Here is a 13,891-nt window from a genome sequence, read left to right on the forward strand (position 1 = left end):
TCCATAACTCAAATATCTGGAAATTTCACATAACCACAACATGAGAATTATCTGTCGGGGTGGGGAATGGCCTCTGAGAAGCAAAGACGATGTACTTACAGAAGAGGCATCAGGCCCTCCTGTATGGCTTTTATGTAAAATTTGATAAAGCTGGTATCCAAGCTTTTCATGGACAGAAAGGATTTGAAAGGAACTCTGGCAGGGAGGAAGTTAGAGCTCTGCCAGTCAGATCCACTGATAGCAGCGAAAATGAAAAACTGACAGCTCTCAGAAGCTTGATAAGGAATCAGCAAAATGCATCGAAGGTCAAAGGAGCTGTCCCCCCGAATTTATACCCAGTGAGTGGGACAAGCGACCCCCTTCCCCGAGGGGCCATGAGAACGCCGCCAAGGGTCACATGGCAGCCACTTAGTCAAAATGGCAACCATAACTTTCCCCACCAAAGTTCAATAACAGCGTAATCAGTTCAAAAGGCTGAGAGGGAGCTCAGTGCAGAGGCTCAAACCTGTAATCCCAGCAGTTTGGGACGCCAAGGTAGGAGGATTGCTTGAGCTCAGGAGTTTGAGAGACCAGCGTGGGCAACATGGTAAGACCCCATCTCTAAAAAAAAAAAAAAAAAAAGAAAAATTAACTGGGTGGGATGGTGCATGCCTGTAATCTCAGCTACTTGCAAGGCTGAGGCAGGAGGATCGCTAGAGCCCAGGAGATTTAGGCTGCAGTGAGCTACGATTGCACCATTGCACTTCAGCCTGAGCAATAGAGTGAGATCCTATCTGGAAAAAAAAAAAAAAAAAGAAGGTTGAGAAGGAAGGATTTTAGAAGATTTAAATTCAAACTTATCACAAATTTTTAAAAGTTTTTTTGGATTAAAAAAGTAAATTTTTAAAAACCCACTAAACTTGAGTATCTAGGAAACCTCATTCATAAAGAATACCAAATAGGTAAGATCTTTTGGCATGAATTAAGGTGATGATCAGATTACTTTAATAAAGTTGAAAATCTTCTACATAGGGCTATGAATGGTCTGATTATTTATTTATGATTGCTACTAAAATTGCTCATCATCATACTATCTTATTACATTTGAGTGTATTTTCTTGTTATGAGAAAGCAAGATGTGTGAAAATCTGAAATCAGATACATTAGACTATAAATTAATTTACATAAAGATTATAAAATTCAATTTTTGGATTATAAAAAGATTTTAATTAAAAAAAGGCATTTGTTATTTTTACAAAAAGGGTTGCCACAAAGTACATTTCTCCTTCCCTGGGTTGATTATTTAATTTAGAAAATTTTGATCTACCCACAATTTTCCAAGCAAAAATCTATTACATAAAGGAAATTGCACCAACATTATATGTTACCATGACAACACCAGCGATTACTCAATGCATAAAATGAGCCTCCAATTCCAGAAGATGCCCTGAGTCTAAGAATTAGAGTTTAAAAATTCATTTTAGGCACATTAAGATATGCGTGTAGGAGAAGGGCTGTAGGAGAAGGGTTACATTTTAACATACACAAAATTGGTATTTGCAATGCTTACGTGCATTTTTAAAAATTAGGATAGCAATGATCAAATATTCAAAGAGCTACCAAGTGCACCTGGAGGAAGTTAACTCTGGGTTCTTGCCTCCTATACTACTTATGTGTGACAGAAAAATAATTAGAAAATCTTGATTCCAACCACCCCAGCAGCAAAGCCACGATGCTTCCTGCAGAGATGATTGAATGGACAGCTACTAAAAGTGATGCCAGAAATACTCACCAATGCTGAGTTTAATTTTTAAAAGACAATTTTTAAAAGACGATCTGAGTAGAAAATTATTTTATTAAAGCCAAAATTGACAAATGGGATCTAATTAAACTAAAGAGCTTCTGCACAGCAAAAGAAACTACCATCAGAGTGAACAGGCAACCTACAGAATGGGAGAAAATTTTTGCAATCTACTCATCTGACAAAGGAGCTAATATCAGAACCTACAAGAACTCAAATAAATTTACAAGAAAAAACAACCCCATCAAAAGTGGGCAGGATATGAACAGACATTTCAAAGAAGACGATCATACAGCCAACAGACACGTGAAAATGCTCATCATCACTGGCCATCAGAAATGCAAATCAAAACCACAATGAGATACCATCTCACACCAGTTAGAATGGCGATCATTAAAATGTCAGGAAACAACAGGTGCTGGAGAGGATGTGGAGAAATAGGAACACTTTTACACTGTTGGTGGGATTGTAAACTAGTTCAACCATTATGGAAAACAATTATGGCAATTCCTCAAGGATCTAGAACTAGATGTACCATATGACCCAGCCATCCCATTACTGGGTATATACCCAAAGGATTATAAATCATGCTGCTATAAAGACACATACGCATTATGTTTATTGCGGCACTATTCACAATAACAAAGACTTGGAATCAACCCAAATGTCCATCAGTAGCCGGGGCTGGGTTAGAAAAATGTGGCACATACCTACATAGAATACTATGCAGCCATCAAAAGGATGAGTTCCCCATTGTCCTTTGTAGGGACATGGTGCAGCTGGAAACCATCATTCTTAGCAAACTATCACAAGAACAGAAAACCAAACACCGCGTATTCTCACTCCTTAGGTGGGAACTGAACAATGAATCACTTGGACTTCGGAAGAGAACATCACACGGGGCCTATCATGGTGAGAGAGGGAGGAGAGGGAGAGGGATTGCATTGGGAGTTATACCTGATGTAAATGACGAGTTGATAGGTGCTGGCGAGTTGATAAGGTGCAGCACAGCAACATGGCACAAGTATACATATGTAACAAACCTGCATGTTATGCACATGTACCCTAGAACTTAAAGTATAATAATAAAAATAAAATAAAATAAAATAAAGAAAATTATTTTATTAAAAATAACCAATCACATTTGTTGTCACTTCTGTTATATTTGGCATTACTAATTAAACTCAAGGAGGCTTCTAGAAGGACTATGTGGCTTATTCGTGTTCATTCCTTTTGATTGACTCTAGAATCTTTTGCAACTTCAGTCTTCAGCATTTGGCATAAATCTGTCAAATTTGATTCCACATCCTCTTCAAAAGTATTCATCTTCAATATTTTTTTAGCTCAGAAAATCCCAAGTAAAAATTATACAGACCTCAAGGAACATTCAGAAAGCCACTTTCATTCATGTCCCTTTTCCCTTACAAAACACAAAATTAAAAAAAAATAAAACAGAATGGACAGTATATAATAGGTTAAAGAAATAACTGCAATTAAAAATTTACAAAGAATAAAGTTAAATTATGTAAATAAAGTTGACAGTACTAGAGAAGTCCGGCATCATTTAGTCCTGACTGACCTTTCTATGGTAACAAAATGGAACTATGAGTTAGATGACAAAAATCTGTAAAACAGATAATTAAACTGAGAGAGCAAATCTGAAGGCAGCCCCTTTTAGAACTACTTACTATCCTAATTTTCTATGATTTTATGTAAAATAAAACAAAAAATATAAGCCAGGCAAACTCACATCAAATCAAGACACCTATATGCTCTGGAGGCCTGTTAAAGTATTCTAGATCGCATACAAATCTAAATGGACTGGAGAGAGAAATAGTTTAGTGTCTCTGATAAGATTTTTTTGCACCGCGCAACCATACCGGAAAAATCACTGAATACGCTATTTTCAAATTGCTACTTACAAGGACTCAATATTCCAGAAGTGTATGTGCTTTCATAGAGATAATGATGACCCTTAATTTAGGAAATTACTATGTCAAAGATTGTAGCTATTAAAGGAACACAGTTTTGTTTTGACACTTATGCATTTCTGTGATGTTTTTATCAGGCCGTTAGATTTGCAGTCATTCCATTAGGATCTTATAAAATATTTGTGTGGGAGAACAGAAAGGGAAAGAAAGGCTAAGAACTATTAAGTATGTGATGGAGGCCGAGGGAGATTTATTTCAAGTTAGAAAAGGATAATTTTAGCCACGATATCACAAAGCAATAATAAATGAAAGCTAACTAACATACCAAATGAGTTGGAGGGAAGGCAAATAATTATTTTATTTATGGAAGTTGTCTTCAAGAAATTCTTACTGTTTTATAAGGTGGTCTTTATCTCCTATAGAGGAAAGAACAGACTTTGGAGTCTGACAGACCTGCATTGATTTCCAGCTCAGCTATTTTGATAAAAATGCATACCCAGGAAAATTAAGTAAGCTTGAAAAGTCTCAGTTTCCTCAACTGCTGGCAGATTATTCTGATAATTTTAAAAATGAGTATAAATTACATACCAGAGTGCTTGGGATACACAAGGCATTCCTATTCCTTAACTTTTCTTCACAGTATTTGCTCATAATATGCTTTGGTTTGTTTATTTGTTCGTTTGTTTGTTTGTTTGAAGTGGAGCCTCGCTCTGTGGCCCAGGCTGGAGTGCAATGGCACGATCTCGGCTCACTGCCACCTCCACGTCCCGAGTTCAAGCGATTCTCCTGCCTCAGCCTCCTCAATAGCTGGGATTACAGGCGCCTGCCACCACGCCCAGCTAATTTTTTGTATTTTTAGTACAGACAGGGCTTCACCATGTTGGCCAGGCTAGTCTTGAACTCCCGACCTCAAATGATCCACCCGGCTCAGTCTCCCAAAGTGCTGAGATTACAGGTGTGAGCCACTGACCTTTTAAATGTTTCTATATTATCTAATGTTTATACCCTTTTAAGATGGATCTTTAAGCATTTTTCCAGATTTATCAAATGCTCATCCGATCTTGTCTTTAACATTTCCAGCATTATTCAGTCTTATTTGTAGAAGCTTCTGCAAGAGTCCTCCTGGTCCCTGAAATCAAATGGCCTGCACATTTTCCCAACAAACTCAGAAACAGTTAAGATTTTGTAATATTTGTGGAAAACAGGCCCATCTGATGATTCTATTTTCATAAGGGATTCTGAAGAATAACCCCAAGATAGATCATCTGAAGCAATTCACAGACTATCGTGAAAGTCAATAATTTAGCATGAGAACATCTTGAACTGTGAATTGTTCCACAAGTCAGTGTTGGGTGAGGATCTCTGAACTTACTTTGCATTAGCAGAGTTGCAAGTGGTTAGGTTTGCCAGGGCTAGAGCTGCCGCTTCCTGTACCTCTTCATTGTCACTTTTTAGCAACTGAATTAACTGTGGAATCCCTACAGAAAGAGAAAGGTAAAAAATGTGACTTTTAAAATGCCCATGTGCACTAGAATATGGTAACCTAAAAATGCTCAAAAGACTTGTTTCCAGTTGGCTTACCCTGATTATTGAAAAAATCTTTGCTGCCTGAATTCTCACACATTGCTGAAATAGCTTGGGAAGCAGCAATTTTAGTTCCATCGTTTTCCGAACCCAAAAGGGCTACAAGGCACTTTTCAACCTCTTGTTCGTGAAAAAGTTTTCTATTTTCAGCTTTCATACACCAAAGAGAAAAAAAAAAAAATCAGAATTTTAATGCAAAAACTGTGAAGTATTATTACTTTTCCATCCAAAGTCTAATAGGAATTCAAACCATTTGCTAGTTTTAGTACCAGAGTCTAAACTAGACAAAATCTACAACGACTTAACTTTAGAATACACTAATTATGCAAAATGAATCACGGATTTTTTTCCTGTTCCCTTGTATGAGATCAATATTAGGGCCAAGGAAATTCTATACTAGGAAAAAGGCAAGTTTTTGGATTTAGAAAGCACTGATTTAACACCCGTCATGTACCTGACCTGGTACCCAGTGTTCACACAGGCTATTTGTTCACTAAGGACAAAATCCAGTTTATTTGATGGTTCTTTTAAATGTAAAACCCAATATTGGAAGAATGCCTAAGATGTGCAAACTGGTGAGCTGGATGCTTACAACCTTCAGGAGAAGAGCAGAGGAGAGAAGAAAGTAAAAATGAGTTGTAAAGTATGATCCAAGTCTTAAGAGATTTATAGTCTTATATCAAAATACAACCATCATTTTTTTCTCAAACGACAATACATACTTAAGTAGCAAACATTAAAATAATTATTTAATTCCACTTTGGGAGGCCGAGGCAGGCGGATCACGAGGTCAGGAGATCGAGACCACCCTGGCTAACACGGTGAACACCGTCTCTACTAAAAAATACAAAAACGTAGCCAGTCGTGGTGGTGGGCGCCTGTAGTCCCAGCTACTCGGGAGGCTGAGGCAGGAGAATGGCGTGAACCCGCAAGGCGGAGCTTGCAGTGAGCTGAGATCGCACCACTACACTCCAGCCTGGGTGACAGAGCAAGACTCTGTCTCAAAAAATAATAATTATTATTATTATTATATTTAATTAAATAAAGTTATGTCTAAGTACATACCATTATATTCATCCCATTTAAAACACTGAGTTTGAAACCAAAGTATTTTTAATGCTCTTTTGTTCCCTAAACATTGTTTTCTCTTGGTTTCGTTTGATTTTTTAATAAATAACAATCTCATTACTATACTAATTTAAATACTGCATTAAGCTAAATGAGAACATTAAAATAATTTTTTGTTTTGTGTTCTATTAGTTCTAATTTTTTAATGTTCTAGCTGATTCTAAAGAAGTTCCTCTTTATTAAAGTATGTTCTAGAAAAAATATATTAAATCAAACTGTTTTGATGAAATAAAGAGGTACCAGAGACTAGTACAAAAAGAAACAACCTACAAATAATTCCTTGCTAAATAATTTGTTTCCTTCAAAAAATTGTCATTGACTTGATTATTTATGAGTACCCTTTGTAAAGTTTATAAAATTAACCTTTATAAATTCTATTTTTGTGATTAAAATGGAAGAATGTGTGATATGCACTCAAGATATATAAAAGAATATTCTATTAGAATAAGAATCTTTGCAAAAAATGCTGATAATAATTTAGATTACAATATTTACATGTAGAACTGGTTCATTACTTACAGGTATGTTAATTAACTTGGTTTTTTTTTCAGAAATATTTTCAGAAATTAACATCAGTTAGGTTTCCATTGTGAAGTTATGATTTATCCCTTCCTTCAATGATGACTCAAAAAAACCATCCTTTTTCACAGAAGCAGTATCACATTTAGATGGCAGCATATTTGCAAATACTTTTGGCCTTTGTTCACCTGATACACAAATATATATTAAGCAATCTGGCAATAACTGGAATAGGCTAACTTATTAACGCTCCTGCTCATTCACTTTAAACCAATCATGAACCATATCCTGTAGTCCTATCATTTTAATCTCTTGGTTCCTTCCTTTGATTTACTATTAGAATTCAGGCAGGCCATAACTATTTTTCATAAAAAAGTTTCAGTTAATACTTAACTCTAAAGTATGTGGCTCTGAAAATGTTTTAAATATACACAGTTCTTACCAATTTTCTCTGAATAAGTAATATCCAAAACTTTTCCAGAGTCTCTGACCTAAAATGCTTAGATTTCTCATTAAGATTTCCCCGATGGCTCTAAACCAAATTTTCTAAATAAAACCGTCTCAGCATGGATTCTATCAGGAAAATTGGCCAAAATGATTAATTTGAAAAAACGAACTTTGGAGTATGTAGTTGTTACATTCAGAAAACAGTATATTTACAATTATTGAAAAGATTTTTAAAAATAATCTAAATAGATACTGAGGGCAATTAATTTCTCAACCTTGCTGGGAGTGTTCTCAAAATGCAGCTGTGTTCACTAAACCTTAAAAATGCTGACTGCAGCGTGGCTATAATAGATTTAAAAGATGAATTAACATATTAACTAAATACTTTCCTTGACTTGCTACACCAAGAAGTATTTGTGTTTTAATTGCACAGATCATAAAGATGGCAAGATATTTATGCTACTAGTAGCATAATGTTCTTTAAAAATAATGTTTGTTCAGTATCCCTAAAATAAAACGCATAACGTTTTCTTACTGGAAACAAATCCCTATGTAATGATGCTTTCCTTCATCCATTCTCAGAAGTTGCTATTGTGCCACTTTTGCTCCTGCTGAGATGTTAATGCCAGTTCATAAACCTCATGGCAACACGGCAATTAACACCTTCCTCCTACTGGTACCAGGTCAAAGGCATATTGATTTGGGCTTTCCACAGTTGAGATGCATGTTAAAACTTTACTCAACAAACGAAACTTAAATAAAGTGTGTTTACGGGTTTGGATATTTCAATTGTGTTTCTGACATACAATGACAATGCATGACCTTGTCTAAAAAAATATTCTTATGATGATGGAAAGTAAAAATAAGTATATAAATTGCTATTGATAGTTACATTGTTTTAATAACAGAATACGGAGCAATTTTGTCAAAATCTATGTATAAATGGAGTTTTCTAACTGTGGGAAATTTTTTAAACTTCTTCATGATTATATGCTTTCAATACAAGAATATTAGGAGATAGCTTTCTTATTCATTGTTAAGTTTTTAAGAGTTTGCCACTGTGACTAATATAAAATAAGACATATCTAGTTAAGCTGGCTGGGTCTAGCAGATAGAGGTCAAGGCAGGCAAGAGTTGATATACATAGTAGACAAATGATAAGGTTTGACTGTGTCCCCAAACAAATCTCATCTTCAATTGTAGTTCTTATAATCCCCACATATTGTGGGAGGGACCAGGTGGAGATAATTGAATCACGTGGGGCAGTTTCCTCCATCCTGTTCTCCTGATGGTGAGTTAGTTCTCACGAGATCTGATGGTTTTATAAGGGGCTTCCCCGCCACTTTGCTGGGCATTCAGTCTCTCTCCTGCTGACCTGCAAAGAGGTGTTTACTGCCATGATTGTCAGTTTCCTGAGGCCTCCCCAACCCACAGAACTGTGAGTCAATTAAACCTTTTTCCTTTATAAATTACCCAGTCTCAACTATTTCTTCATAGCAGTGTAAGAACAGACTAATACAACAAGAAATACAGGTAGCACCTGAGAAGATGGCAGAATCTAGAATCCAGGCAGGAGGAAAAGGTGGATATGGTAGATCTGGCTAGATAATAAGAGTTAAGAGGTAAATAAATCAACCAAAATACAGAATAATTAGGCAGTGAAAAAGATTTAACCTATCTTCCAGCACTGGCCTCAAAGATACTAGTTCTGCCCTAATATTGTGTTCTGGTCAGAAGTAGGCAGTACTGCCCAAAAATGTCATGGCTAAGGCAGATCAGAGTCCTTGGGGGAAATTCTGCTTCTGGAATGGACAGATTTTCACAAAACTCGGCACTTCCAATCAGAAGAGCGTTCACTTGTAATAATTTATTGGGATATGTGAACACAGAGAAAGTTTGAATCTTCGTGGAATCATCTATCTTTCTAGAGGTTCCAAGTATCAAGCTTTCAGACCAGATATCTCCTAGGCTATAAGAAAATTAAACCACTTTTGCATTCACTGAATTTGAAGACCCACCTGGCATACTTTTTCAGTTTTTGTAGAGTTGCCAGCGATGAAAACAATTTAAGAAGGAGGCTATGTGAGAAGGGATGGAGGAAGATTACCAGTTAAATAAGTCGAATTATAAAATGGAAGTTTTCATAGTAATAGAGGAAACCTGCAAGACCACAGTGAAGGAGCCCAACTGTAATACAGATGGGCAGTTGGTTGAATGATGTTAAGGTAGAGCTGGGAAACGGAGGTTCTGCTCAGCAATGGAAGTTAACTTTTGTGCTGTGCTTGCGTAGTATTCCAATGAGGGTCAGGTTACTTTAGTTCACGCACAGGTTGTTGCTTTAATCTACTGTGGTGGGAACAGGTGAAAGTCTAGTGTGAGAAAACTGGTAGCAGATGTAGAGCAGAGTGGGCTATACTAGATTAAAGCAAGAGGAAGCAGGTTTTTTAATTTCTTAAGGACATAAAGAGAAACAAGTTATTTTATTGACACCTTGAAAATTAACAGAAAATTCGAGATTTCCTCTAAATCTAGCCATTTGAAGAACATGGATACCAATAGGTCAAAACAGCATTTCCCAAACCAGAATCCAGACAAAAGGCCCAAACCAGAGCAAATGAGTACAAAATTATGGTCTAACAAAGTTATACAATCCAGAGCACAAGGGAGAGTATCTGAGGAAGAACAAATTGATAACCAATGGCCATGTGCTTGTGTAAAACAGAAGAATCTCTAATGCCACGTGGGGCTGCCTGGATTTGATCCTGCTTATTCTAGCTCAAGCATTATTAACCTGGGGTCCATGGATTCAGAAGACAGGTGGGCTTCAGGCAGTCCATGAACTCCCTGCAATTATATGCAGAATGTAGTGTATTTCTACATTTTCGGAAGGTTACTCTTTGTTCAGATTCTCAAACTTAACACTCCCCAAAGTGGAGTGTGGGCAGTATAGTTGGATGTGCTTGGAAGCTCTCAGAAGTACAAGCAGGAATTCAGAAGACAGGTCAGAATTAGAAACAGATTTGGGATTCATAAGCAAATAAGGAGGCAGCTGAAACATTAGTCATAAGTGAGAGTGCTCAGGGAGATTTTCAAGAGAACAAGACAGAAAACAGAAGGCAAGTTTAGTATTGAAATAAGCTGAGGAAACTGGTAAAGGTGAAGGTTGGTCTGGTAATTTGGAAAACAGAGAGGGGGGCGGTTTGGAAACCAAGGGATAAAGGAGTTTACAGGAAGAGGGGGCAATCAACAGTGTGGATTCCCACCCAGAGGTCAAGTTAAAAAGGACTGAAAATGCCTCTGCAGGATTTAGGAGTTGAGAGGTCAATGTCAAATTCTACAAGGACTATTTTGGCAGAATGGTGGAAACAGAAGTCAGGTGCAGCAGGTGAAATGACGGAGATGAGCTGAGGAGATGGGGCTATTGAAAATGGACTGATATGTCAAAGAGGTTGATAAGAAAAGGAGAAAAGGAGGACCCTGGGGCAAGGGGAAGAGAGGAAGAAACACATTTCCACAAGTCACCCAGGCCACAGACAATGAAGGGCCCCTTAGAAAGCTGTGAACTTCTATCACCTTCTTCTTATATAAACCAGTGGTATCAGGAGAAGATAGAACTCTGGCATTGCAATACTGCATTATGGAAAAGTCTCCTCGTCATCCAAAATTGGGCTAAAGGAGTCCATTGCCCTCTCAATGGATGGGAAGACAGGCAAAGGGCACCCTGTAGGCTTCATCTATTCATTAAAACCAGGCCAAGGCAGAGTCCTCTGCATTCCATGACGAGCCTTAAAAACCAAAATTATGAAACACTGCATAGAAAGGAGAACAGAGATGGTCTAAAAATAAGTATTCATGGGGAAAAAAGATTAAGTGAAACAAAGGCAAGAATCCAAAGTATAATGGAAAAAACTAGCTTCCTGAATTAAGGGAAAAAACCGTGACTCCGGAGATCAAAAGTCTTGCCTGAGTAGTAGAGTGGAGAAGGGGACTTAAACATATTTTGGCAAAAATTTCAAACTCGGGATAAAAAATTCTACCTTAATATAGAAAAAAAATCATATATGCAAAACTAATGGAAATCAGCCTTGAACACTACAAAAGCAAGCTTCATTGATATGTTTTTTGTTTTTCTGAGATGGAGTTGCACTGTTGTTGCCCAGGCTGGAGTGCGATGGCGTGACCTCGGCTCACTGTAACCTCTGCCTCCCGGGTTCAAGAAATTCTCCTGCCTCAGCCTCCCAAGTAGCTGGGATTACAGGCACGCGCCACTATGCCTGGCTAATTTTTTTGTATTTTTAGTAGAGATGGGTTTCGTCATGTTGGGGCCAGGCTGGTCTCGAACTCCTGACCTCAGGTGATCCACCTGCCTCGGCCTCCAAAAGTGCTGGGATTACAGGTGTGAGCCACTGTGCCCAGCATCACTTCTATAGATATTTAAGCAGAAATATTATGATGCAGCAATTCCAAACCCAGTTAAATTGTCATGTATGTTTGAAGGCAACAAATCTATTCACAGGTAAGGTAAAATCTCAAAGCATATCACTATTGGATATATCTTAAAAAAAATTAACTGTGTATAAAAAATTTTAACTGAAAAATCTCTGGTTAATTTGAGAAATGAATCAAATAAAATCATAAGGATAGGTAAGCTTTATTATGAGAAATTGACAGCACACACTGAAACAGATTCAATATGTATATAACTCTAAATGACAAATGTGGTTAAAATGGAATGTAATGACAAAGTGATTCTTAAAAAAGAGAGACTTTGGCCAGGTGTGGTGGCTCATGCCTGTAATCCCAGCACTTTGGGAGGCCGGGTGGATCAGTTGAGGTCAGGGGTTCAAGACCAGCCTGTCCAACATGGTGAAACACTGTCTCTACTAAAAATACAAAAATTAGATAAGCATGATGGCACGCACCTATAATCCCAGCTACTTGGGAGGCTGGGGCAAGAGAATCGCTTGAACCCAGGAGGCGCAGGTTGCAGTGACTCCAGAGATCACTCCACTGCACTCTAGTCTGGGTGACAGAGTGAGATTCAGTCTCAAAAAAAAAAAAAAAAAAAAAAAGCTTATTAGAGAGGGGAATCTATAACCTCTTACTGATCTTAGAAACATCAGAAAGGGAAAGAATTGTGGAAGCAAAACTGCTAAATATCTAAAATAACTATAGTAACTTTATCTTTAAAATAACTATTTATGAAGGTTTTTAAAATCTATACAAAGAAATGAACAGCATAGAAAAAAAGCAGAAAGCATAAAACATAAAACATGATGCCAGAAATAAGGGCGAATATAGTAGCTATAAAAATCTGTTTCTTTGCCTTGCCTTTTGGACTAGTGATAGTGAAGGTTTCCCAATATTGCTAATCTCTGGGGACCTCATCATCTCTTGCTTATTCCCTTAACCCTAATTATACTTGTGAAAGTAGTTCCTTCGTTTGTCTCTTTTAAAACCATCAGGAGCGTCTAGAATTTTTTTTCTGCCAAGACCATGTTTGATAATACATGGTAATCTTAATATCAAATTAGGATCAAAAGCTAAAGAGCAATAAAAGTGAGATTAAAAAATCAGCAGTGGATATAAAACGTAAAGCAAAGTTATTTAATATAAAATTACAAGACAGAGACCCATCACGGTGGCTCACGCCTGTAATCCCAGCACTTTGGGAGGCCGAGGCGGGCGGATCATGAGGTCAGGAGATCGAGACCATCCTGGCTAACACGGTGAAACCCCGTCTCTACTAAAAATACAAAATATTAGCCGGGCTTGGTGGCAGGTGCCTGTAGTCCCAGCTACTAGGAAGGCTGAGGCAGCAGAATGGCGAGAACCCGGGAGGTGGAGCTTGCAGTGAGCCAAGATCACCACACCGCACTCCAGCCTGGGTGACAAGAGAAAATTACAAGAGAAAATAAAAATAATATAGTGGGAAACTTGTAACATACTACTCTTCATCTGTGATAGATCATATAGCTAAAACAAGAATAAGGATAAAACTGTACAATATAATTTATAAAATTGAACTAAAAGATAATCAAACTCCGTTTTCTACAGGAAATATATCTTTTTGTCTATTCAGAAAATATTTATTCATTGCATCCATTGTTTATCCTTATCTTCTGGAACAACACTTTGCATATAGCATGCATATGATAAATGTTTATTTAAATAGTAAGCAGAGTGTGCCTTTCCAAGATTTAATAGAACACTTGTACAAATTGATCCTATACCAGGCCTCAAAGAAAATGCAATACTAGTCCAAAGCAAAGTTTGCATTTTTAACTACAAATGAAAAATGTTAGGATGTATTGTTATTGTTATTACTATTATTAAGGGTCTTGCTCAGTTACCCAGGCTGGAGTGAAGTAGCATGATCACATCTCACTGCAGCCTCAAACCCCTGGGCTCAAGTGATCTTCCTTCCTCAGCCTCCCAAGTAGCTGGGACTACAGGTGCACAATACCATGCATGGCTCATTTTTTAAAAATTTTGTGTAGAG

General features: G+C 37.3%; 1 protein-coding gene across 1 annotated transcript in view; it reads right to left on the minus strand.

The window, feature by feature from the left end:
• The window catches only part of ARMC3 (armadillo repeat containing 3), a 114,308-nt gene that overhangs the window by 51,356 nt on the left and 49,061 nt on the right, over positions 1-13,891 (minus strand). The window contains exons 9-10 of the mRNA XM_031651932.1: positions 5,293-5,445; positions 5,084-5,189 (exon numbers count right to left, since the gene is read on the minus strand). Of these exons, the coding sequence (XP_031507792.1) occupies positions 5,084-5,189; positions 5,293-5,445 (259 nt within the window). The remainder of the gene's footprint in view (positions 1-5,083; positions 5,190-5,292; positions 5,446-13,891) is intronic.

The sequence above is a fragment of the Papio anubis genome, chromosome 11 (genome assembly GCF_008728515.1).
Source record: "Papio anubis isolate 15944 chromosome 11, Panubis1.0, whole genome shotgun sequence".
Taxonomy (NCBI): Eukaryota; Metazoa; Chordata; class Mammalia; order Primates; family Cercopithecidae; genus Papio; species Papio anubis.